The sequence below is a fragment of the Bubalus kerabau genome, chromosome 4 (genome assembly GCF_029407905.1).
Source record: "Bubalus kerabau isolate K-KA32 ecotype Philippines breed swamp buffalo chromosome 4, PCC_UOA_SB_1v2, whole genome shotgun sequence".
In the NCBI taxonomy this organism is placed as follows: Eukaryota; Metazoa; Chordata; class Mammalia; order Artiodactyla; family Bovidae; genus Bubalus; species Bubalus kerabau.
This window is the reverse complement of record NC_073627.1, coordinates 163003535-163031214: the sequence shown is the minus strand read 5'-3', so window position 1 is coordinate 163031214 and position 27680 is coordinate 163003535. Positions and strand designations below refer to the sequence as shown.

The 27680-nt window shown below is 38.0% G+C and overlaps 1 protein-coding gene across 1 annotated transcript; it reads right to left on the bottom strand.

Moving 5' to 3' along the window:
- Positions 1-20587: 20587 nt before the first annotated feature.
- LOC129651742 (olfactory receptor 13D1-like) lies at positions 20588-21541 on the bottom strand. Its single transcript, XM_055580328.1, has one exon. The coding sequence runs from the start codon at positions 21539-21541 to the stop codon at positions 20588-20590; it is 954 nt and encodes a 317-aa protein (XP_055436303.1).
- Positions 21542-27680: the final 6139 nt, after the last annotated feature.

The window sequence follows — 27680 nt, the reverse complement described above, 5'->3', positions numbered from 1 at the left end:
CCCCAGAGCAGAGCTGAGAGTCCAGTCACTATGTCCATGTGCTCAGTGTCCTGGGACGTGCCTGCTCATCCTCTCTCCACACCACTTTGTCCTCTGCAAGCACAATATTCATGACACACCTCTAACCTTCCCAAGTGCTGTTTCACGCACCCACATTCAAGGGAGCAGGTCCTCCTGTTGGAAGATAGGTTTGGAGATCCTCTCTTAACCTCTGGCCTTGTTTCTTCTTTCATGGTAGAATAATTTATTCAGTCTAAAAACCCCCACAAGCACCACTACAGGCTGCTTTGCATATTCAGGATTCTTAGCTGTTGTGAGTGGAGGACATGGCCCACGGGCCTCCCAAAGGGAAAGAATTTTGTCCAAAGAAGCACCTGAGAGGCTAAATCAGTGAATCACTTTTCTGTACACCTTAAACAAACAAATTATTGTAAATCAACAATATCTCAACTTAAAGAAAAGATATTCCTTCATCAAAAATTGTTCAAAATTTTGTAAAATTTTTCTTTCAATTGTTGGTTCTTCAGTTCAGTTCAGTCACCCAGTCGCGTCCGACTCTTTGCGACCCCATGAATCACAGCACACCAGGCCTCCCTGTCCATCACCATCTCCCGGAGTTCACTCAAACTCACATCCATCGAGTCCATGATGCCATCCAGCCATTTCATCCTCTGTCATCCCATTCTCTTCCTGCCCCCAATCCCTCCCAGCATCAGGGTCTTTTCTAATGAGTCAACTCTTTGCATGAGGTGGCCAAAGTACTGGAGTTTCAGCTTTAGCATCATTCCTTCCAAAGAACACCCAGGGCTGATCTCCTTTAGAATGGACTGGTTGGATCTCCTTGCAGTCCAAGGGACTCTCAAGAGTCTTCTCCAACACCACAGTTCAAAAGCATGAATTCTTCAGCGCTCAACTTTCTTTACAATCCAAATCTCACATCCATACACGACCACTAGAAAAACCATAGCCTTGACTAGACGAACTTGTTGGCTAAGTAACGTCTCTGCTTTTCAATATGCTATCTGCTGCTGCTGCTGCTAAGTCGCTTCAGTCGTGTCTGACTCTGTGCGACCCCATAGATGGCAGCCCACCAGGCTCCCCAGTTCCTGGGATTCTCCAGGCAAGAACACTGAAGTGGGTTGCCATTTCTTTCTCCAATGCATGAACGTGAAAAGTGAAAGTGAATTTGCTCAGTCATGTCCAACTCTTAGCAACCCCAAGGACTGCAGCCTACCAGGCTCCTCCATCCATGGGATTTTCCAGGCAAGAGTACTGGAGTTGGGTGCCATTGCCTTCTCCAATATACTATCTAGGTTGGTCATAACTTTTCTTCCAAGGAGTAAGCGTCTTTTAATTTCATGGCTGCAATCACCATCTGCAGTGATTTTGGAGCCCCCAAAAATAAAGTCTGACAGTGTTTCCCCATCTATTTCCCATCAAGTAATGGGACCAGATGCCATGTTGGTTCTTAGTATGTGTCTAATTGGTTTGGTGGTGTTTTGTGAGGTAGGGATCCAACTTACTTTTCCATATGGATACCAAATTGTCCCAATGGGACGATTCCTTTGTCCTTTCTCCTGGAAATGTCCTTTCTGGGTTTACATATTAAGAGGCTTTTTTTTAAATGCCAAGTATCAAGAACTTCAGATTTTTTTTAATTTGTAGAGCACCCCAGAGGCATGTTTCCATTTCTGTGTCTTCTCTTTGCATTTCACCATTGCCAGTTTCTAGTATACACAAGTACCCTCAGAGGGTTCTCTGTAGTGAACCGTGTATGTTTCTGTGAGAACAGAGGATGTGAGCATGGAGGAGGGTCTGAGTCCATAGTGACCATGTAACTAGGCTCAGCAACCCCAATATTAAGTCTGGCTGAGACTTCCTAAGGCAAGGTCTGTGTTTCTTCCTCTCGGTGTCTGGATACGCAAAAGGATGTTGGTGGATTGGAACTTGAGTCTCTGGGTCCAGCAGTGTAGAGATATACGCATAGCCTGCTTTTCCATTATATTTTCCTCCTGTGGGCTCTGCTGAGATGGTGTGGAGATATTTCTGCTAAAGGCTTGAGAGGTAGTCAATCCTTCTGCTTCTCATCCCCTGCCTCATCTGTACTTCTGTCATTTTTTTTTATATAGCTAATTTTCAATGTTGTTAGTCCTTGTGTCATTCTGACACTCAGGCACCTGTAGTTTAATAGACCTCCAGCTCCTGAGAGCTTTTTGCCTGGTGGAGACATGGAGAACTCAGGGAGCAGCACCACATCACACTGGAGCCTGGACCAGAGAGAAGGTTCTTGCCAGGAAGGCTCCATCCCTGCTGTGGGGGGTTCGGAGTTATCACTTCTGATTGTGCATCCACCGGGCCCTCGGTGTGGGCCCCACTCTGAGATCTGGAAAGGAGGTGGCTTCCCTCATTGACACAGAACCAGTATTTTTTGTACTCGTCCTTTTCCAGTCCCGTTTGGTTCCCAGGCTCTACCCTACACCCTCACCCACCGGATCAGGAGAGCCCCGTTCTAGAGGAGTTTCATACAAGGAGAGGCTCCAGGAGACACTCTAACCCCCAGGCCTAAATAAGCATCTCCTTGGAGTTTCACAGCCCTGGAAGGAGATACTGGGTTTGTGTCCATTTTACAGTTGAATATGTTGAGCCTCAGATCATGGTGCAGTTTGCCCTGGGTCACTCTGCAGGTCAGCAGGTGAGCTGGGATTTGAACCCAGACTCTATGTCTTGGAGCCCATAACTGTACAGGTGTTTCTGCCCCTCGGTTAAATTTATTTCAGGTATTTTTTTTTTTTGGATGCATTTGTATATGGGACTGTTTTGTTCTCTCTCTGATGGTTCATATCTTGCTATATTGCTGAGTTTACTAGTTTTAATAGTTGTTACTGGTGGAGTTTTTAGGGTTTCATATAAATCCTGTCGTTATCGAATAGTGACAGTGTAACTTCATCTGTTCCGATGGGGATGCCTTTAATTTCCTTTTCTCGTCTAGTTACTCTGGGTAGGACACTTCCACTACTATTGTGAACAAGACTGGGGAGAGTGGACATCCTTGTTCTTTCCTGATCTTTTAGGAAAATCCCTGTTGGCTCAGATGGTAAGGCGTCTGCCTACAGTGTGGGAGACCCAGGTTCGATCCCTGGGTTGCGAAGATCCTCTGGAGAAGGAAATGGCAACCCACTCCAGTACTCTTGCCTGGAAAATCCCTGGTAGGGGGGTCGCCAAGAGTCGGGCACAACCGATGGACTTCACTTTCACTTTTCACCTCTTTGCCACTGAGCTGGATGTTAGCTGTGGGCTTGTCTTATACACCCTTTAGTATGTTCTATGCATAACCACTGTATTGAGAGATTGTATCAAAATTGATGTTACCCTTTGTCGAAAGCTTTTTCTGCAATTATTGCGAAGATCATGGGATTTTATTCTTAATTTTGCTCATATTGTGTATCACAGTGATTGATGTACAGATAATAAATCATGCTTGAAGGCACGGAATGACTTACATTTGATCATAGTGTATGATTCTTTTAATGTATTCATCAATTTGGTTTGCTAATATTCTTTTGAGGATTTTTACATCCATGTCCACCAGGGTCAGGGTTCTCTGGTGGTTCATATAGTAAAGAATCTGCCTGCAATCCAGGAGACCTGGATTTGACCCCTAGGCCAGGAAGATCCCCTCAAGAAAGGAATGGCTACCCACTCCAATATTCTTGCCTGGAAAATTCTCTGGACAATGGACCTGGTGGGCTACAGTCCATGGGTCACAAATAACTGGACATGACTGAGTGATTCACACTTACAAGACTGCTTCTTGACATTCTTAATATCTAAATTTAAGATTTTATCTCAGTCAAAAATTACAGTCAAAGGCAAAATGTCAAAAGTCCAAGAGTCCTTAGAAATAAATGACAATAAGGCATAACAGATGAAAGCAAGAAGGACTCCACATAATTTACTTTTCATAAGAATTTTAGATCTTCAGAGGAATTCTCATTAAGCTGAATTAAAATGCAAGCTTTAGTTTACAATGGAAACCTTTTTTGGTATTACGTTTCTATGTGGAGACTGAAATTTCATTCTTTATGTATGATATCTTAAACAACACTTTGTGGCTATTAAAATCATATTTTAAATACCTTTAATGACATTTCTAAGCACTTATAGTGGAAAAATAACTAGGAATAGAAGACGATCCCATATAGCTTTAGATGACAGTACAGATGTGTTGAATGATAGTTTTCAGATTGTATTTATTTTTAATCAAAGAATAACTACTTTACAATGTTTGGTTGGTTTTCCTCATACAACAACACAAATAAGCCATAAGGATATTATCCACACTTTGGTGAGCCTGCCTCCCACTTCCCGCTATCCCACCCTCTAGATCGTCACAGAGCTCCATGCTGGGCTCCCTGTATTATATAGCAACTTCCCACTAGCTAGCTATTTTGCATATGGTAGTGCCTATGTTTCAATGCTACTCTCTCAGTTCGTCCCACCCTCTCCTTCTCCAGCTGAGTTCACGAGTCCTTTCTCTACATCTGTGTATCTATTCAGTTCAGTTCAGTTCAGTTCATTTCACTGGCTCAGTGGTGTCTGACTCTATGCAACCCCATGAACCACAGCACGCCAGACCTCCCTGTCCATCACTAACTCCGGGAGTTTACCCAAATTCATGTCCATTGAGTTGGTGATGCCATCTAACCATCTCATCCTCTGTCATCCCCTTCTCCTGCCTTTAATCTTTCCCAACACCAGGGTCTTTTCAAATGAGTCAGCTCTTCGAATCACATGGCCAAAATATTGGAGTTTCAGTTTCAACATCAGTCCTTCACACCCAGGACTGATTTCCTTTAGGATGGACTGGTTGGATCTCTTGCAGTTCAAGGGACTCTCAAGAGTCTTCTCCAACACCACAGTTCAAAAGCATCAATTCTGTGCTCAGCTTTTTTTTTATAGTCCGACTCTTACATCCATACATAACTACTAGAAAAACCACAGCCTTGACTAGACAGACCTTTGTTGACAAAGGAATGTCTCTGCTTTTTTAATATGCTGTCTAGGTTGGTCATAACTTTCCTTCCAAGGAGTAAGCGTCTTTTAATTTCATTCCTGCAATCATCATCTGCAAGGAAAGATATAAGCATCTGAATGCAGAGTTCCAAAGAATAGCAAGGAGAGAATCACTGAACGTCTAAGTAATATCAATGTATCATACATAAGTTTATCTGATCTTAAACAAATAGTCTCATGATGACAAATTTTAATTTTTATTTGGGGTTATAGGGTTAAATATAATTATTTTGTTTGGCTTAGTGATATTTTTATTTCTTTCTAAAATTTTTAAAAATTGAAATATATTGATTAATATTTTTTCAAGTCTATAACAAAATAATTCAGTTATGTGTGTGTGTGTATTCTTTTTCAGATTCTTTTCCAAAGTAGGTTATGATAAGATATTGAATATATTTCCCCATGTTTATAGTAAGTCCTATTTATTTATCTGTTTTGTATGTAGTATTAGGTAATTGGGTATCTATTAACCTCAGGCTTCTCTGGTGGCTCAATGGTGAAGAATTTGCCTGACAATGCAGGAGGCACAGGTTCTATCACTGGGTTGAGAAGATCCCCTAGAAATGGAAATGGCAACTCATTCCAGTATTATTGCCAGGGAAATCGTACAGACAGAGGAGCCTGGGGGGCTATATAGTCTATGGGGTTGCAAAAGAGTCAGACACAACTTAGTAACTAAACAACAAGAGCAATCAATTAGTCTCAAATTCTCAATTTATCCGTCATCCTCCTTTCTTTTTTGGTAATGATAAGCTTGTTTTCTGTATCTGTGAGTCTATTTTGTAAATAAATTCATTTTTATCATTTTTTGTAGACTCCACAAATTGATAGTATCATCTATTTGTCTTTCTCTAATTTACTTCACCTAGTATAATTATTTCTAGGCCCAGCCTAGCAATAATTGCCTAGAAATAAATAAGCTGCAAATTACATTGTTTTATCCTTTTTATAGTTGAGTAACACTACAGTGTATATGTATTCCACATCTTCTTTATTCATTCATCTCTCAGTGGACACTTAGGCTGCTTCCATGTCTTGCCTGTTGTAAATATTGCTGTTATGAACATTGGGGTGCATGTATTTTTTTGAATTAGCATTTTCTCTGTATATATGCCCAGGAGTAGATTTCAGTATTCTATGGCAACTCTATTATTAGTTTTTTAAAGAACGTCCATACTGTTTCCATTGTGGTTGTACCAATCTGCATCTTCACAAACAATGTAGGAGAGTTCATTTTTCTCCACACCTTCTCCAGCATTTATTATTTGTAGACCTATTGATGATGGCCATTCTGATCAGTGTGAGGTGGTACTTCAGTGTAAATATAACTTAAACACTAAATTAGCATACTGGTGAGTATTCAAAATTATGTACTGCAATATACAAATGGATGTGAAGAGTCGGATATAAAGAAGGCTGAGCACTGAAGACTTGATGCTTTTGAACTGTGGTGTTAGAGAAGACTCTTGAGAGTCCCTTGGACTGCAAGGAGATCAAACCAATCAATCCTAAAGGAAATTAATCATGAATATTCGTTGGAAGGACTGATGCTGAGGCTGAAACTCCAATACTTTGGCCACCCAATGCAAAGACCAACTCATTAGGAAAGACCCTGAGGCGGGGAAAGATTGACGGCAGAAGGAGAAGGGGATGACAATGGATGAGATGGTTGGATGGCAACACTGATTCAATGGATGGCATTACTCAATAGTGTGCGGCAGTCCATGGGGTCGCAAACAGTTGAACACGACTGAGCAACTGAATAACAACAACTGATATAACAACAACAACAATATGCAAATGTAATTACTTTACTAGATTTTTTAGCTAATTTATTATTAGCCTCTGTGTAACGCTGAGTTGTGTCCCTTCAAAACTCTCATGTTGAAGGGACCTAGCCTAGCCACCCATCCCCTACTCCCACACATACCTAGTACCTAAGAATGCATCTATATTTGAAGATATGACCTTTAAAAGATGGTTAAATTGAAATGAAGCTGTTATTGTAGGCCCTTATACAATCTGATTTGTGTCATTATAAGAAAAGAAAATTTGAATGCACATAGTGAGAAGGTGACGCTCTAGAAGCCAAGCAGAGGCCTCAGAGGACTTTAAACCTGCTAACATCCTAATCTTGGACTTCTAGCTTCCAAAATTATGACCTGATAAATTTATGTTGTTTAAGCCACCCAGTCCCTGATGTTTCATTATGGCAGAGTTAGCAAAGTAGTATGAACTTTTTTTTAGCATAACTAAATGGAATAGAAATAATTACATATTCTCTAAATGTGTGGCTGTGTTTTAAATGTGTGGATATGTTTCTGTATGCAGATATGTGTGTGTGTGTAATGTGAACATTTATATACAGATATAAAATATCTGCAGAAATATATCCTGACTAGAAGTAGAGTGGGTGAGTTCCAGTCAAGAAAAAAAATAGAGAGTTTAGTGGGCATGTTGTTAGTCTTCAGATGCTGACATCTTTTTTTTTTTTTTTTTTTGGTAAATTCACAAGAAGATAAAAGGTGTTTCAGTGAAACTACTAGCTGTTGCTGTTGTTGTTCAGTTGCCCAGTAGTGTCTGACTCTTGTGACCCCATGGACTGCTGCACACCAGGCTCCCCTGTGCTTCAGTATCTCCTGAGCTTGTTCAAACTCATGTCCATCGAGTCAGTGATGCCATCCAACCATCTCATCCTCTGTCGTTCCCTTTTCCTCCTGCCTTCAATCTTTCCCAACACCAGGGTCTTTTCTAATGAGTCTACTCTTCGCATCAGGTGGCCAAAATATTGGAGCTTCAGCATCAGCCCTTCCAATGAATATTCAAAAACTATTAGTACTCTGTTTAATCCTGTTATTCCAGACACCTGGTATAAATACAATGGTATAAATGAACTCATTAGCACTTAGAGAGAAAAAAAAAGACATGAAATCTGTGCTATAAATGTTACAATAATGAAAGCCTATTAAATGGGTGTAAAATATTGAAATATGTGAAATATCTTATTATATAAACCACAATATACAAAGAATTAAAATGTATACTTAGAAATTTTCATAGCATTTGTAATCCCTCTCTGGACCAGATAGCTAAATGTACAAAACTTATTTGTTTTTTGTCATGGAATCATTAATGATATCTGTAGGTTTTTTTAATGGCTTGGACTCAAGTTGAGGACTGCCCATTGGTAAAGAAGAAAGAGATAGAAGATGCACTGGGATTAATTTTAGGACATGTTAGCAAATTATAACAAAGATTTATCTAGTTTGTCCAAAGAGCAACAACCTCAGATAGTTAGATTGGAGTCAATGGACTGATCAATAAGTATCTGATAATAATACTTGAAAGCAATGATTTATGACTATTGGATCAATAATAGAAAGGTGAAAGAATGGAGGTATCAGAAGTATATATAAATAAAAGCTAACACAGTGATGAGGCTTAAGTTAATGACTAATTCCAACTTGTCATATTCACTCATCTGCCTTCCTTCAAAGACTAAACTTTCACTGTCTTCACAAGGTCAGAGAGAATCTGATCTATGGATGAGGAAGTAGAACTTAACCAAGCCCCTAAAACTCTATTTCTATATGGAGCCTTCCTAAAGTAAAGTTTGCATTCCTTTTAAAATTTTCTGTTATCTGGCCTTGGGTTTATTATCTCCAGTAAGTACTTTTCTGAAACTGACTTCACCAGACATCTTTAAGCCTATGATTATAACTTCACTTTGTGAAGACCTCTTAAGTCTTCTGATACCATTATAGGTATCCCTATAATGTATAGGTATCACTATAAAATCACCTGATTTTAATCAACTTCCATAGTACACATACTAGATAATGGTGGATTGCTCGTTATTTTATTGCCTATGACTTGTCATTCAGTTGCTAAGTCATATCCGACTCTTTGAGACCCCATGGGCTGCAGTACACCATGCTTCCCTGTCCTTCACCATATCCTGAAATTTGCTCAAACTCGTCCATTGAGTCAGTGATGCCATCCAACCATCTCATCCTCTGACGTCCCCTTCTCCTCCTGCCCCCAATCTTTCCCAGCATTAGGGTTTTCCAATGAGCTGGCTCTTCACATCTAGTGGTGAAAGTATTAGACCTTCAGCTTCAGCGTCAGTTCTTCCAATGAATATTCAGTATTAATTTCCTTTAGGATTGACTGGTTTGATCTCCTTGCTGTCCAAGGGACTCTCAAGAATCTTCTCCAGCATCACAACTGGACAGCATCAACTTTTTGATGCTTACCCTTCTTTATTGTCCAAGTCTTACATAATGACTACTGGGAAAAAAAAAAACCCATAACTTTGACCATATAGACCATGGTCAGCAAAATAATTTCTCTGTTTTTAATATATTGTCTAGGTTTCATAACTTTTCTTCCAAGAAGTAAGAATCTTTTAATTTCATGGCTGCAGTCACTATCCATTGTGATTTTGGAGCCCAAGAAAATAAAATCTGTCAGTTTCCAGTTTTTCCTCATCTACTTGCCATGAATTGACGGGACCAAATGCCCGATCTTAGTTTTTTGGATATTGAGTTCTAAGCCAAATTTTACCTATGACTAGTATTTCATAGCTGGTTATTTTAAACATTATTTTAATACATATTTAATACATTTAATATTAGGATGGTGTTACCATTATTTATTTCTCTTTAAATACAATAAAAAGAGGAAATTGGAAGTCAAGGCTAATGGTTTCTTCCATATAAGAACATGACCTCTCTGTGCTTTGGAAGATGGACACTAAATATCTACATTATGAAGCTGTGACAATCAGATGAGAAAATAAAAACCAGCAACCAATTGCTAGTAATTTTTATTATCAAAGGCAAGGGAAGAAAGAGAGCCTCTCAGGACTTTAATGAGCATTTGTTTAAGAGATGAAGGTAAAATGGTTTGATGAAGCTTGTTTGTCAAAAATCTTATCATACTGGGCTTTTTTCTGAAGAAAGAGCAGGTCAGTGAATATTTTCTCATACTCTTGTGAGGTGATCAGGCTAAGATGTTAGGTTTAGAAAGACTGGTCTTTCGACAGTATAGAGGATCAATTGAGAATGGGGCAAATGAGTTAGAGGACCATGGGGACAGTGTACATAGAGGCAGTGAAAAGATAGGATGAATATGGGAATCTCATGGTTACAGTATTGGATTTGAGGATCTTTCAGGCAATGGCACCCCACTCCAGTACTCTTGCCTGGAAAGTCCCATGGAAGGAGGAGCCTGGTAGGCTGCAGTCCACGGGGTCGCTAAGAGTCAGACAGGACTGAGTGACTTCACTTTCACTTTTCACTTTCCTGCATTGGAGATGGAAATGGCAACCCACTCCAGTGTTCTTGCCTGGAGAATCCCAGGGTCGGGGGAGCCTCGTGGGCTGCCGTCTCTGGCATCGCACAGAGTCGGACATGACTGAAACGACTTAGCAGCAGCAGCTGCAGCATGTATGGATAGTCATCAACAATGATTCTACTACTATAAGTAAAGAACCCCATGAACCGCAGTACGCCAGGCCTTCCTATCCACCACCAACTCCCAGAGTCCACCCAAACCCATGTCTATTGTGTCTGTGATGCTATCCAACCATTTCATCCTCCGTTGTCCCCTTCTCCACCCACCTTCAATCTTTCCCTGCATGAGAGTCTTTTCAAATGAGTCAACTCTCTGCATCAGGTGGCCAAAGTATTGGAGTTTCAGCTTCAACATCAGTCCTTCCAATGATCACCCAGGACTGATATCCTTTATCATGGACTGGTTGGATCTCCTTGCAGTCCAAGGGACTCTCAACAGTCTTCTCCAACACCACAGTTCAAAAACATCAATTCTTCTAGATTCTGAATAAAACTGATATCATACAGTATTTGTCCTTCTCTGTCTGGCTTACTTTACTTAGTATAACAATCTATATGTCCATCCATGTTGCTGCACATGTAGTTATTCTATTCTTTTTAAGAGCTGAGTAATATTCCTTTCTGTATGTATATCACCTCTTTATCCACTCACCTGTCAATGAACACTTAGGTTGCTTCCATGTCTTGGCTACATAGTCAGTTTTTGATCTTTATTCTGGCTAGATTCTAAATTCAGCTCCTTTGAATTTACTTGTGATTTCAATTAGATTGAGCAGCACCTGTTACTTTATTTCATGTCTATGCCTTTCACTCTGGCAGCTCTAGGAATATTAGCATAAAATATCCCCAAATCTTTCCTCCTCTCTTTGCTGTCTGTCTCTCTCCACTCTATCTCTCTCCTCTTTGTCTCTCTCTATTTACCTTTCTTTCTCAGCTTTACTCCATTGCCACCCATTCTAGAATATGCTGAAATATTTGTTTAATATTTCATTAATTAAGCCGGCATCACCAACTTGATGGACATGAGTTTGAGCAAGCTCTGGGAGTTGATACTGGACAGGGAAGCCCGGTGTGCTGCAGTCCATGGGGGTTGCAAAGAGTCAGACACGACTGAGTGACTGAACTGAAGTGATTTGTTTTCTGATGGGGAAAACAGAAAGGTGGGGAGGATTAGATTTCTGCTTCTGACCAAGAAGAAACAGGGACTGCATTTTGCCCTTCTACCTGAAGCAATAAAAATAAAACAGAAATAAGTGTGAAAAATAACTTTTAAGATATTGAACATCAAACAACATAGGACAGTGATCCCTGAGACATGAGGAACAAATGAAGTGAACCCTTTAATTTTCCCAGCTTACTTCCCTGAATGATGAATTTCCAGGTAATAAGATAGGGAGAGGGAACCCATCAGGAAAGGATTTGAGGATGGAATTGAGAGGCCAGGGAGAACAAGGCAGCTAGTTTTCAAGTCCAAATCCAGAGAGGAGGAAGCTACAGAAAAAAGAGCTAGAGCTCTAAAGGGACACCACTCTGCTTTCAGCTGAGTACTGATCAGTGAAGGTGTATGAAGAAACTAAGCAGGACCTGGGAAAGGATCATCCAGGAGAACTGGAGGGAATGATTTTCAAGCTCACGCAAGGCTGAGAATAAAATCAACACATTGCACACTGTAAAATTCACCTTGTATAACCTAAATGGACACACCTTTTAGTTGTTAATAATATTTTAATAAAACAACATGAAAGAAAGAAAGTAGGTTTTTAAAGCGGCAAACAGGACACTGATAGAATTACTAGACATGACATTAAGAAGTTATTCTGACTGTATTTAATATAGTCAAGAAGGCTGAGAAAAAATCATGTCATTTGAGATACAGAAAATTATATTTAGAGATATATATTTATAAATAAATATATGTATTTATAAGTATAAAATTATATTTAGAGATATTTTAAAAATACAAATTCTAAGACCTAGTAATGAAGTGTATCTAATATGAATCTATCTAGTATACTTTGGATGGAATTAAAAATAATTGGACCCTGCAGAAGGAAAGATTAGAGAACAAGGAATCAGAGAAATAGTAACACTTTAAAATAAAACAAAGAGAAAAGGAATGAAAATGAGTGAACAGACCATTAACTGTGTGAGACAGCTTTAAGTGATATGGTATACATATAACTGGAGTCCAAGAAAGAAAAAGCAGTAGTAAATGCAAAATGCATTGAAATAAAATGTATTTTAAGTTAATACAAAATGCAAAACAAAAATAATATTTAAATAATGTATAGAAACTTTCTAAACTTGATGAAAGCAATAAATACACAGACAAAAGAATCTCAGTAGCCAAAATAATGAGAAACAGAAAGAAAACCACACCGAGGTTCAGCAACAAACTGCTTAAAAATCAGAAAAGAGGTACCTTATTTTCATAAGAGAGAGGTTTGTTTTCACTGCAAGCCTGAGATAATAAAGAAACCACAACATTAAAGTACTGAAAGAAAAAGAGTCACTATAGTATTCTATAAACCCGTAGAAAGAGAAGCAATGCCAAGGAATGTTCGAATACCACAGAATTGCATTCATTTCACAAGCTAGCAAAGTAATACTCAAAATTCGCCAAGCTAGGCTTTAACAGTCCATGAACTGAGAACTTCCAGATGATCAAGTTGGATTTAGAAAAGGTAGAGGTACCAGAGATAAAATTGTCAACAATCCGTTGGCTCACAGAAAAAGCAAGAGAATTCCAGAAAAACAAAAAACAAAAAAGCCATCTACTTCTGCTTTATTGACTATTCCAAAGCCTTTGACTGTGTGAATCACAACAAACTATGGAAAATTCTTAACAAGTTGGGAATACCAGACCACCTAACGTGCCTCCTGAGAAATCTGTATGCAGGTTAAGAAGGAACAGGTAGAACTGGATTTGGAACTACAGACTGGTTCCAAATTGGGAAAGGAATACATCAAGGCTGTATATTGTCACCCTGCTTATTAAACTTAAATGAAGAGTACATCATGAGAAACGCTGGCTGGAGGAAGCACAAGCTGGAATCAAGATTGCCAGGAGAAATATCAATAACCTCAGATATGCAGGTGACACTACCCTTGTGGCATAAAATGAAGAGGAGCTAAAGAACCTCTTGATGAAAGTGAAAGAGGAGAGTGAAAGGCAGGCTTAAAACCCAACATTCCAAAAATTAAGATCATGGCAGGTAATCCCTTCACTTCATGACAAATAGATGGGGAAACAATGAGAATAGTGACAGACTTTACATTCTTGGGCTCCAAAATCACTGCAGATGGTGACTGTAGCCATGAAATTAAATACACTTGCTCCTTGGAAGAAAAGCAATGACCAATCTAGATAGCATATTAAAAAGCAGAGACATTACTTTCCCAACAATGGTCTGTCTAGTCAAAGCTTATGGATTTTCCGGTAGTCATGTATGGATGTGAAAGTTGGACCATAAGGAAAGCTGAGCGCTGAAGAATTGATGCTTTTGAACTGTGGTGTTGAAGACTCTTGAGACTTCCTTGGACAGCAGGGAGAACCAACCAGTCAATCCTAAATGAGATCAGTCCTGAATATTCACTGGATGGACTGATGCTGAAGCTGAAACTCCAATACATTGGTCACTTGATTTGGCACCTTTTTCTTTGGAAAAGACCATGATGCTGGGAAAGATTGAAGGCAGGAAGAGAAGGGGACAACAGAGGATGATACGGTTGGATGGCATCCCCGACTCAATGGACACCGGTTTGGGTGGACTCCGGGAGTTGGTAATGGACAGGGAAACCTGGTGTGCCACCGTCCATGGGCTTGCAAAGATCGGACATGCACTGACTGAACTGAACTGATAGTATTCTATACCCAAAGTACATAGATTTCAAAGTTAACATTTTTTCATTTATCATTCTTAGAATCAGCACTGGTTCCATTTTAGTGGAAAATTGAATTTAGTAATCAAGGTCTGGCAATAGATTTACGATTACTATTAGCATATCACTGCTCCCAGGTGTTCTCAGTGGTCACAAGTGGGGAATAAATGTGCTTTTATATGCACCTATGTACATGTAAATATACACACTTTTACAAATATTTGCATCCGTATTTTGCTGTTGTTCAGTCGCTCAGTCATGTCTGACTCTTTGCAACCCAATGGACTGTGGCCCACCAGGATTTCCTGTGTTTCACTAACTCCAGGAGTTTGCTCAAACTCAGGTCCATTGAGTTGAGGATGCCATCCAATCATCTCATCCTCTGCCACCCTCTTCTCCTCCTGCTCTAAATATTTCCCAGCATCAGGGTCTTTTCCAGTGAGTCGGTTCTTTGCATCAGGTGACCATAGTATTGGAGCTCCAGCTTCAGCATCAATTCTTCCAATGAATAGTCAGGGTTGGTTTCCTTTAGGATTGACTGATTTGATCTCCTTGCTGTCCAAGGAACTCTCAAGAGTCTTCTTCAGCACCACAATTTGAAAGCATCAGCTCTTTGGTGCTCAGCCTTTTTTATGGTCCAACTTTCACATCTGTATGTGACTACTGGAAAAACCACAGCTTTGACTATCTGGCCTTTCTTGGCAAAGTGATGTTTCTGCTTTTCAATATGCTGTCTAGGAGCTGACTGTGGCTTGGATCATGAACTCCTTATCGCCAAATTCATACTGAAATTGAAGAAAATGGAGAAAACCACTAGACCTTTCAGGTATGACCTAAATCAAATCCCATGACTATACAGTGGAAGTAAGAAATAAATTTAAGGGACTAGATCTGTTCAACAGAGTGCCTGATGAACTATGAATGGAGGTTTGTGACACTGTACAGGAGACAGGAATCAAGACTCTCCCCAAGAAAAAGAAATGCAAAAAAGCAAAATGGCTGTCTGGGGAGGCCTTACAAATAGCTGTGAAAGAAGAGAAGCCAAAAGCAAAGGAGGAAAGGAAAGATATACCCATTTGAATGCAGAGTTTCAATGAATAGCAATGAGAGATACGAAATCCTTCCCCAGTGATCAATGCAAAGAAATAGAGGAAAACAACAGAATGGGAAAGACTAGAGATCACTTTAAGAACAGTAGAGATACCAAGGGAACATTTCATGCAAAGATGGGCTCAATAAAGGACAGAAATGGTAGTGACCTAAGTGAAGAAGAAGATATTAAGAAAAGGTGGCAAGAATAAACAGAAGAACTGTACAAAAAAACTTCATGACAATGATCACACAATGGTGTGATCACTCACCTAGAGCCAGACATCCTGGAATGTGAAGTGAAGTGGGCATTAGGAAGCATCACTACGAACAAAGCTAGTGGAGGGGATGGAATTCAGGCTAAGCTTTTTCAAATTCTGAAAGATGATGCTGTGAAAGTGCTGCACTCAATATGCCAGCAAATTTGGAAAACTCAGCAGTGGCCACAGGACTGGAAAAGGTTAGTTTTCATTCTAATCCCAAAGAAAGGCAATTCCAAAGAATGCTCAAACTACTACACACAATTGTACTCATCTCACATGCTATTGAAGTAATGCTTAAAATTCTCCAAGCCAGGCTTCAGCAGAACGTGAACCGTGAACTTTTAGATGTTCTAGCTGGTTTTAGAAAAGGCAGAGGAACCAGAGATCAAATGGCCAACATCCACTGGATCATGGAAAAAGCAAGAGAGTTCCAGAAAAACATCTATTTCTGCTTTATTGACTATGCCAAAGCCTTTGACTGTGTGGATCACAATAAACTGTGGAAAATTCTGAAAGAGATGGGAATACCAGACCACCTGACCTGCCTCTTGAGAAACCTATATGCAGGTCAGGAAGCAACAGTTAGAATTGGACAAGGAACAACAGACTGGTTCCATATAGGAAAAGGAGTATGTCAAGGTTGTATATTGTCACCCTGTTTATTTAACTTATATGCAGAGTACATCATGAGAAATGCTGGGCTGGAGGAAGCACAAGCTGGAATCAAGATTGCTGGGAGAAATATCAATAACCTTAGACATGCAGATGACAGGACCCTTATGTCAGAAAGTGAAGAACTAAAGAGCCTCTTGATGAAAGTGAAAGAGGAGAGTGAAAAAGTTGGCTTAAAGCTCAACATTCAGAAAACTAAGATCATGGCATCCAGTCCCATCACTTCATGGCAGATAGATGGAGAAACAGTGGAAACAGTGGCTGCCTTCATTTTTCTGGGCTCCAAAGTCACTGCAGATGGTGATTGCGGCCATGAAATTAAAAGACGCTTACTCCTTGGAAGGAAAGTTATGACCAACCTAGACAGCATATTAAAAATCAGAGACATTACTTTGCCAACAAACGTCTGTCTAGTCAAGGCTATGTTTATTCCAGTGGTCATATATGGATGAGAGAGTTGAACTATAAAGAAAGTGGAGCACAAAAGAATTGATGCTTTTGCACTGTGGTGTTGGAGAAGACTTTGAGAGTCCCTTGGACTGCAAGGAGATCCAACCAGTCCATCCTAAAGGAGATCAGTCCTGGGTGTTCATTGGAAGGACTGATATTGAAGCTGAAACTCCAGCACTTTGGCCACCTGATGCAAAGAGCTGACTCATTTGAAAAGACCCTAATAGTGGAAAGATTGAGGGCAGGAAGAGAAGGGAACGACAGAGGATGAGATGGTTGGATGGCATCACTGACTCGATGGACATGGGTTTGGGTGGACTCCGGGAGTTGCTGATGAACAGGGAGGCCTGGTGTGCTGTGATTCATGGGGTTGCAAAGAGTTGGATGACTGAGCAACTGAACTGAACCAAAGTACGTTTGTTATAGCTTTTCTTCCACGGAACAATCGTCATTTAATTTCATGGCTCCAGTCATCATCAACAGTGATTTTGGAGCCCAATAATATAAAGTGTCTCATTGTTTCCATTTCCACCCCCCATCTATTTGCCATGAAGTGATGGGGCTGAATGCCAGGATCTTAGTTTTTTGAATGTTGTGTTTTAAGCTAGCTTTTGCACTCTCCTGTTTCATCCTCATCAAGAGGATCTCTAGTTCCTCTTTGCTCTCATTAGGCTGGTGTCATTTGCTTATCGGAGGTTATTGATATCTTTCCCAGCAATCTTGATTCCAGCCTGTGCATCATGCAGCTCATAATTTCTCATGGTGTACTCTGCATAGTAATTCAATAAGCAAGGTGAAAGTACCCAACCTGATGTACATCTTTCCCAATTTGGAACCAGTTCGTTGTCCTATGTCCAGTTCTAACTGTTCCTTCTTGACCTGCATACAGGTTCTCAAGAGGCAGGTCAGGCAGTCTGGTATTCCCACCTCTTTTAAGAATTTTCTACCATTTGGTGTTATCCACAAGGTCAAAGGCTTTAGCATAGTCCATAAAGCAGAAGTAGATGTTTTTTCTGGAATTCCCTTGCTTTTTCTATGATCCAATAGATGTTGGCAAATTGATCTCTGGTTCCTCCTAAATCAAGCTTTTACATCTACAAGGTCTTGGTTCATGTACTGCTGAAGCCTAGCTTGAAGGATTTTGAGCATTATCTTGCTATTTGATATTATCTTGTTAACATGTGAAATGAGTGCAATTGTGCGGTAGTTTGAATATTTTGTGGTAGTTTGAACATTTGTGTAATCCATATTAATTTCTATATATATGCATCAGTTCAGTTCAGTTCAGTTGCTCAGTCTTTTCTGACTCTTTGCAACCCCATGAATTTCAGCACGCCAGGCCTCCATGTCCATCACCAACTCCCGGAGTTCACCCAGACTCACGTCCATCGAGTCGGTGATGCCATCCAGCCATCTCATCCTCTGTCATCCCCTTCTCCTCCTGGCCCGAATCCCTCCCAGCATCAGAGTCTTTTCCAATGAGTCAAATCTTCGCATGAGGTGGCCAAAGTACTGGAGTTTCAGCTTCAGTATCATTCCCTCCAAAGAAATCCCAGGGCTGATCTCCTTCAGAATGGACTGGTTGGATCTCCTTGCAGTCCAAGGGACCCTCAAGAGTCTTCTCCAACACCACAGTTCAAAAGCATCAATTCTTTGGCGCTCAGCTTTCTTCACAGTCCAGCTCTCACATCCATACATGACCACAGGAATAACCATAGCCTTGACTAGACGGTCCTTTGTTGGCAAAGTAATGTCTCTCCTTTTGAATATGCTATCTAGGTTAGTCATAACTTTCCTTCCAAAGAGTAAGCGTCTTTTAATTTCATGGCTGAAGTCACCATCTGCAGTGATTTTGGAGCCCAAAAAAATAAAGTCTGACACTGTTCCCATATTTATATCTCTATTTTTCTGTATGCATATTGCTATATATATATATACTGAAAGCAGTGAATTCACACTATCTTCTTAGCCTGTATCTCATGGTTTATTCTAGTTTTTCCTCTTTCTGTGTGTGTAACTCTTCTCTCAGTGGTAAGCAGGCTCTCACTATACCTCATATGTTTACTTATCTCTTGTGTCATGTCCTGTATATAATTGAGCTGCCATTTGTTTTGATTCACTTTACCTCTATCTCTCCACAGTTCCCACACTAACATCCTTTTCTTCTTATAATATGATAATTATCACAAGTGGAATTTTAATTTTAATACTTGTCCTCACAGCCAATAAATTTTAATATACAGAACTGCAAGCAAAATGTATGTGGTAAGTTTTCTGAAAATACATTTTGAAAAAAGTTATAGGTTATAAAAAGAGATTAATGGTAGAAACATTGTCCTTCATTATTCGCACCTTTCAGAATACATGCACCTGAAAATTCTTATGTTAAATAGATGAAGGATGCATCCTTATTTCCTTATGTTTAATTTTTACTTCTTTTCTATTGAAATAGAGTTGATTTACAATATTGTATTTGTTTCAGTTATACAGCATGGTGATTTACTATTTTTATAGATTGTACTCCATTTAAAGTATTAATAGATAATAATGGATATATTTCCTCTTCTGGAAAGGAAATCTTGTTGCTTCTTTATACATAATAGTTTGTGTCTCTTCATTCCATACCTTGGCTCATCCTCCCCATTTCCCTCTCCTCACTAATGACCACTAGCTTGTTCTCGATATCTGTGAGTCTGTTACTGTTTGTTAACATAAATTCATTTGTTTTATTTTTTAGATTTCACATAAAAGTAATAGCATAGAGTATTTGTCATTCTCTGACTCATTTCACTAAGTGTAATATATTCTAGGTATATCTATGTTGCTTTAGGTGGCAGAATTTCATTCTTTCTTTGTGGCTGAGTAATATTCTATTGGGGCTTCCCTGATGGTTCAATGGTAAAGATGCCCCTGCCAATTCAGGACACACAGATTAGATCTCTGGGTCAGGAAGATCCCCAGAAGGAAATGGCAACCCACTCCAGTATTCTTGCCTGAGAAATCTCTTAGAGAAGCCGGCAGGGGACAGTCTATGGGTTCCCAAAAGTTTTGGACATAGCAAGTAAACAACAACGATATTCACACACATATATATACACAGACACATTACATCTTCTTTATCCATTCATCAGCTGATGGACACTTAGGGTGCTTCCATATCTTGGCAATTGTAAACAGTGTTATCACTGTGGGTAAATTTGGAAGGATTTTTCAGAAGATAAAACATTTAAATTTTCTTTAATTAGATGCCTGAGTTGTCACCATAGGAGAAATATGATAATGGGGATGAAGTGACATATACTATTGTCCCTAAGTGTGAAAGAACAGATTATATTTGGATAGCTACATGGTGCATGCAATATAGTGTAGCAGACTGGGTAGAAGAAACTCAGCAAGGGAAAGAAGAAGGAATATATATATACTAGAAAAATGAGGTTGGGGCCGATCAAGTCCCTGAGTAAAACAAAAATGAGTAATAAAGAGAAAAAACATGAACTCAAGTAGTTCTCTCAAAAAGGGGAATGAGAAATACATATTTTTAATTGTGAAAAATTAAACCTGGATATTTCTGGAAAAGTTTAATTTCAATTTTTTTCTTGTTTCTGAAAGTTTGTTCTCACTTCATGGACTACATGTCCCTACATTTTTATGCTATTTTCATAAATAATGAAGTTAGATTATTACCCTGAAATTTCTTCCCAACTCTTAAATTCTGTGATTTTACGTATAGCCTTTATTTCCTTTGTTCTGCTTATACTGAAAACCTTGCCTCCAATATATGAGCTTATTTTGTGCATAAATTCAAAGATGCAAATTTCTCCTTCTTTCCTCCAGAACCAGTCTAGCTGTCAATTTTCTCATAGCGCCGTGCACTTCTGTATTCCTCAGGCTATAGATGATAGGATTGAGCATCGGTGTGACGACTCCATAGGACAGGGCAATCAATTTATCAAAAGCAGCGTCTTTGGACTTTGGCTTCATATACATGAAGAGGATTGTCCCATAAAACACAGTCACCACCATTATGTGGGCTGAGCAGGTGGAAAAAGCCTTTTTTCTTCCTTCAGCTGAATTGATTCTTAGGACAGTGGAAAGGATGAAAATGTAGGAGATACAAATCAACAGTAATGGAACAAATAAAAATAGTACATTGCCCAACATGATAGTAATCTCATTCAAGGATATATCTGTGCAAGCTAGCTTGACAAAAGCCAATATTTCACAAACAAAATGATTGATGACATTTTTTCCACAGAAGGGCAACTGCACTGCAAGAATTGTTTCTGTCAATGAGTTGAGAAAGCCCAGTCCCCAGGAGAGAGCTGCCATCTGAATACAAAGCGCCTTGCTCATGATGCTGGGGTATCTCAGAGGGCTGCAGATGGCTATGGAACGGTCATATGCCATCACTGCTAGAAGCACACACTCTGTCGACCCCATAGTGTAAGAGACAGGCATCTGAACAACACACCTAGTGAAGGAGATAGTTTTTTTCTCGGATAGAAAGTGTATCAGCACTGAGGGGATAAAGGAGGATGTGTACCAAATGTCAAGGAAGGAAAGATTACAGAGGAAGAAGTACATAGGGGTGTGAAGGTGGGAATCCAGGAGAGTGAGGATGATCAAAGTGCTGTTCCCCAGGAGAATCACCAGGTACATCAACAAACACATCGCAAAAAGGAGTTTTTCTGCTCTTGGATACTCAGAAAGTCCCTGTAGAATGAACTCAATGTCTGTCCAATTGGTCCTTTCCATTTCACATTTTCATACCTGGAGTAATCCAGAAGAGATGCGGGTTTAGGACTCTATACAGTATTATAATACGAAGTAAGAGAATATTGGAGGAAGGGCAACAGGTCAGTATTAGCTGGCTGGGTTTACAGTTGTGAGTTTAGATTTTCAAATTTTTCTTTTACCTCATGTGTCAGGGAATAGACGAAAGACAATAATCATGTTGATAGTTTATTAAAAATACAAACTTAATATTCCATTTCTGACATTATGATGCACAAATTCTGAGTCAGGGAAGACCTATTTAATAAATACTTGTTAACCTGATTCAGACTTACTTTGAATATCATCATTTTGGAAATAACATGCTTAATTTCTTTAAAATATTGATTTATGATTTTATATCATGCCAGTCATTAACAATAACACTGGTTTAGGGTTTTACAATTTATGAAAATTTTCATCATACTTATTTTATCATCACTTTAATACTCTGAGGGAGATAAAGTTCATAACGGTAAGAAGTATTTTAAAACACAGTAGGTAAACAAACTACTATTCAGTTCTACATTTTCTGACTTTACATCCCCCTTTTTAAATTACTTGGTTATTGCTCTCAAAATTATACAAGTTGTCTGAGTGGGAGTGTCTAAGGCATCTTTTAGAATAATGCTCTCCAGATGATTCTATTGTGTAGCTGAGGAAGAAAACACCCATCCAGATCTTAGTATACAGATGAATCACTTGGGAAATTTTTGTAAAAGACTCTCAATCAGTGGATCTGAAGTAGGTTTTAAGATCTAAGTTCTGTCTAGACAAAGCTATTGTTTTTCCAGTAGTCATGTATGGATATGAGAGTTGGACTATAAAGAAAGCTGAGTGCTGAAGAATTGATGCTTTTGAACTGTGGTGTTGGAAGGATTCTTGCTCCTTCCCTTGGACAGGAAGGAGACCAAACCAGTCCATCCTAAAGGAAATCAGTTCTGAATATTCATTGGAAGGACTGATGCTGAAGCTGAAACTCCAATAGTTTGGCCACCTGATGCAAAGAACTGACTCAATTGAAAAGACCCTGATTCTGGGAAAGATTGAATGCAGGAGCAGAATGGGATGAGATAGTTGGATGGCATCATGAATTCAATAGGCATGAGTTTGAGCAAGCTCTGGGAGATGGTGAAGGACAGGAAAGCCTGGCGTGTTACCATCCATGGTGCTCCAAAGAGTCGGACATGACTGAGAGACTGAACTGAACTGAACAAGATCAGAGTTGTGTGCTATAGAACGTAGAGAAAATGAGTTTAATTTGAAAAAATCTGAAGAGCAGGTATTAGTATATGATATTCTTCCCTAAAACAACTAAGTAAAACTGAGTATAATTTTGAAAACACTTCTTCATTCTCAAGATATTCTACCTAGATTAAAAAATATTCCCAAAGAAAAAAAGTTGATCAAATAGATGGGTTTTTACTTAGGGTTTTCAAAAAGTACTTATGTTTCCAGTATAGGACTAGCTATTTCTGTGATAGTCATTTGCCATTGAGTTACACTGCTTTCTAGGAAAACTCTATTTCACAATGGTGAGACAATTCATTCAAAATAATAGAATATTTATATATTTATTGATTATAGAAAGGAGATTGTTGTTGTTTAGTCTCCAAGTCTTATCTGACTCTTTCGTGGCCTCAAGGACTATGGCCCAGCCAGCTCCTCTGTCCATAGAAAGGAGGACACTCACTTAATTCAGGCTGCACCCTACTTTGTAGGCATACATTTCAAAAAGGGTAGCAAGTGTTGGGTAGGCCAGGATATACCTTTACTTGGTATTAAGATTGGCACTTGATTGACTATAGGTACACATATCAAATGACTTTGAGAATAAAATTCTGATAGCAGAACTTCAGTCATCTGAGATCTGAATGTACTGCAGTTTCGGGAGGACAGATGTGAGTCAGGTCAAAAACCTTCTCTTTTGAGGAACATCTTATAAACCTGATTCGTATTTCGAAATTACTTATAGTAAATAAATGTAGTGTACATGAAGTATCCTAACAGCCCTTTGATAATTTCTGCAAAAAAAATTTTTACTTGCAGATTTTTTAAAGAGAGAGCACCAATCTGCTTTAAGGTTTTCAAATGGAGGTGGAGAGGAAGGATAACAGATAATATAAAGGAGACGATTTTCATTACTCTTGCAATGCTAGAGTACCTTTTAAGAAACAGTTAACAAATACTCTATTGAATTGCATTGTGCCTGAAATGCTTTCCCCATTTAACTTTACTTCTCTATCTAAAATGAATTTATAGAATCTGGGAACAAGGAAATGAAGATTTTAAAAGATTCTTGGTAATTTATAATACAATCACTTTCCATGGTATCTATATATTGGAAGTGATCTTTTAAAACAGGTTTTCATTCTTGTCTAATGTGAGGAGAATTGTTAAATAATCATAGCACACTCATATTGGGTCATTATTCACCTTTTAATATGACATTTGTGATAAATTTCCACTAACCCCAAAATTACATTTAAAGTATTTTAGAATGACTAAGTGATAACAAGACAATTATAAGATTATTTGAAAGATCGAAATCTAAACCAAGATAACCTAGACAGAATTGAAAGACTGAAAAGAAATATCAAAACATTAATGGATATCTTAGATACTTTTTTCCTACTTTTCTGAATTACCCATTTTCTCAAATAAATGTGCAAAAGGAAAAGTATAATGAAAAAGAGAAAGACATTGAAGTAGGTGTCAAATTATATTAGGAAGATTAACTCAGAGTAAAATATGCTAAAACAATTTAAACATTACAGTGGTTGTCTCATGTGTCTAGATACTAAACATTAAGACTGAGGTGTACTGGTGCATCTTGTCTAGTTATCCATGGGAAGCTACTATTTCTGGTAGACATGGAGCATTTATGATCCCTACTCTCTAAATCTTGCAGGTTAACAGTGTTATTTTTGGAGTGAACCAAGATAAAGAATTTGAGTTCTTAGTCATATTAATATAATCTCAAAAGAGATTTCCGATCCATGGTCCCTAGAATAGAATTGTCACTAGACGATGATATTCTTATTTGTTGAGGCTTTGAACTGACCTAAATCCTGGCTGTCCTCTAATCCTTCTCAACCAACTCCTGGTCTTTTAGAGTAATCACTCTGTGGTTCCATGCTGTGAGGTTTCATTCAGGTACTCTTTTACTGTTGTAACAGACCTAAAGAAAAGTCTGTGACTTTTTTTATTCAAGACAGAAGTTAAGCTCTCTAATTTTCTAGAAAGATCCCTAACTTTCTAGAATGTTTTTTCACTTTTATTGACTTGCTTACTTGAAGGTCTAATATTTAAAGTTATAAGATTTTTCATTGAAAAGCAGATGCCATCTATACTCTAAATTCTCACTAGAGGATATAATTCTGTTATCCTCTCCAGTTCTTCAAATAGATCAATTAAGACAATGGATATTGTGAAAAAATAAGTAGAGTTACCAAAATTTATGCTGTAGGTTTTATAAACTCTGATCTTCAATTAACATACCACATGGAAAGGTGTATTATTTTAGCTCACCAAGAGAAGAGTAATTGACAACATGTGAGGTCCTAGTCTGTATTTGGCACTTCAAATAATTTTTAACATTTATCTTTCAGAATAATTCAAAATTATTATCGATATTTTAACAGTGAAGAAATTAATTTGATATTTCAAAATTCAAGTACAATTTCAATGTCTTATAGTTGGTAAATACCAGAATTATTATTTGAACCCTTATCTTTATTTTTTAAATAGGTATTTCATTTACTTTATATGAAAAAATTTTCAGACTACTATTTTTGTGCTGTTTTTCAAGGTAGAAAGTGTTCCAGTTATGCAGTTTTTTCCATACAAAATGAACCAGGAACCCAACATCAAAATGCAGTTTTAATTAATTTTAAATCGATACCTTTATGGTCCCCAAACCCCTATTTTTATTGCTATGTCAAAATGCTTACATAAGTATGAATTTTTAAATAAAACCACAATTTAAAATGATGCACTCAAGTTTTTTCAAGGACCCATATGATAAATACACACATAAAATGTATATTTGCCTCTGAAAACATTGAAGACATTCATCATCTTCCACTTATGTAGACATTATTCTAATAATGAATTCATATGAAAAAATATTGAAAATTTCTCTCAGGTTTTGTGTAGAGAATTAAGGTCTCAGTAGTGGAATTTGATTAATTATATAAATGAAAACTCAAAAACTTTTAATACTTTTTGTTTTGCTTTGGCCTTCTGAGGATCAGACTAACCCTCATGTTTATTTCTTCCCTTTGTTACTTTTTTTTTTGGTTTCTAATCCTGTTTTTCTTACAAACATCTTTAATTACATGTATCCTCAAGCTTTTATCGAACATAGTTTATGTGTGAATAATATATAAATCATGAGGCGTTCTTTCTCCAGATACTTTTTACTTAAAATTTTAGTGAGCTCAATACTTCTCAATACTCAAATGATATAGCCACTGAAAGCAAAAGTGTTAGTTGCTCAGTCCTATTTGATTTTGCAGCCCCACAAACTAGCCCACCAAGCTCCTCTGTCCATGGGATTCTCCAAGCAAGAATACTGCAGGGACCATTTCCTTCTCTAAGAGATCGTCCCAACGTAGGGATTGAACCTGGGTCTCCTGCATTGCAGGCAGATTCTTTACCACCTGAGCCATCAGGGAAGCCTAAGTCTATGATTTATGAGGCTCTTTTGCATTGCAAACTACTTTCTTTTCCTCACAGTCTCTCCCATGGAAAAATTTGAGATAAAAAAATTTAGTTGTATCGGTCTTGGAGATGATGCCTGGTGGGTTTTTATATATTTTTCCTTTCACATAAATAAATATATACATATTTTCAAAACCTCTGAGCAATGGTCACCTCAGCTCAATATTTGTATATTTATTGATGGGATGTTTTTCTTTTGAAAAATTTAAATAAAATTTCTCTCTTTATCTTACCTTCTGACTGGGTTTTAGTCATTCATACCATTCCATTGTATTACCTGAAAGAATTCTCATTTTTGAATTTCATTTGCATTTTATTAATAAGGCCAGAAGATACTAAACTTCAGTTGCTCTTTCCTAAAAAGAAATGGGAGAAAGAGCGCCATGATTAGGCAATCTGTCTGTGCATGAATAATCTTAAGAGGCATGAAGGAAATGAAACATGTTAAAAAGAAGATATGATGCAACTCTAGTGTCCCATGATTTGTCTTAAAGTTGACACTTACTCAAGAGACTCAGCTTCTTTTGGAAGCTAATTTAGCACTCATTTTCATAAACTTCTTTAGTCCCTAAGGTTGTGAGTCAGAAACGTAGAATTCTCTAGAGAAGTCCCCACTTCTGTTCATTCCAAAAACCCAATTAACCTGACTTAACAAAAACCTTCCCTAGCCATATATTTCTTGGAATTTTCTTTGAACACATCTATTTGATGACCTCAGCAAAGTTCTCAAAACACTTAAACTTTCCCTAAGAATTTGTTTTTCTTTGGCTTCCACAGATCATGCTAGATCAGTGCTAATGAAATCCTAGTAAAAGAGGAAGTCATTCTACTTCTTTAAATTATTTTTATCATCCATATCCTTGTTAACTCAAAACTACATAGAAATAATTTTTCTTTATACCAGTATGGATAAAATTTAATTAGCATATTGCATTTTAAATCAATAATTTTCTGTGACTTTGCAGTCTTTATAACCTTTCTCTCTAATATTTGAAGAATAATCTAGCCTTAATTTTAATACTGTTGGATATTGTAATTTTAATATTTTGAGTTTTTGATATAATGATCATTGATATCTTTGTCATCTGCTTTCCTTCTACTAGAAATAACATAAGGTTAACCTCTAGTGATGTGATTATAGAATGGAAAGATATGAATTGAGAGAATTCTTGATACATTTGCAAAATTATTTTTCCAAAGCTTAACATTTTACTGTGCTACTGCAGTATTTGCACAGACTATTTTTTTTTGCATATTTTCTAGAACCAAAAATGGTATCTACTTATATAAACCATTACTTTGTTTTACTTTTTATTCCTATGATTGCACATGAAATTGAATATTACATCTATGTTTATTTATTACTTTTCTTTACCTTTTTATTATTCTTGTCTCT

Coding starts and splice junctions, on each gene's coding strand:
- LOC129651742 (XM_055580328.1), bottom strand. CDS start 21,541: ATGGAAAGGACCAATTGGACAGACATTGAGTTCATTCTACAGGGACTT.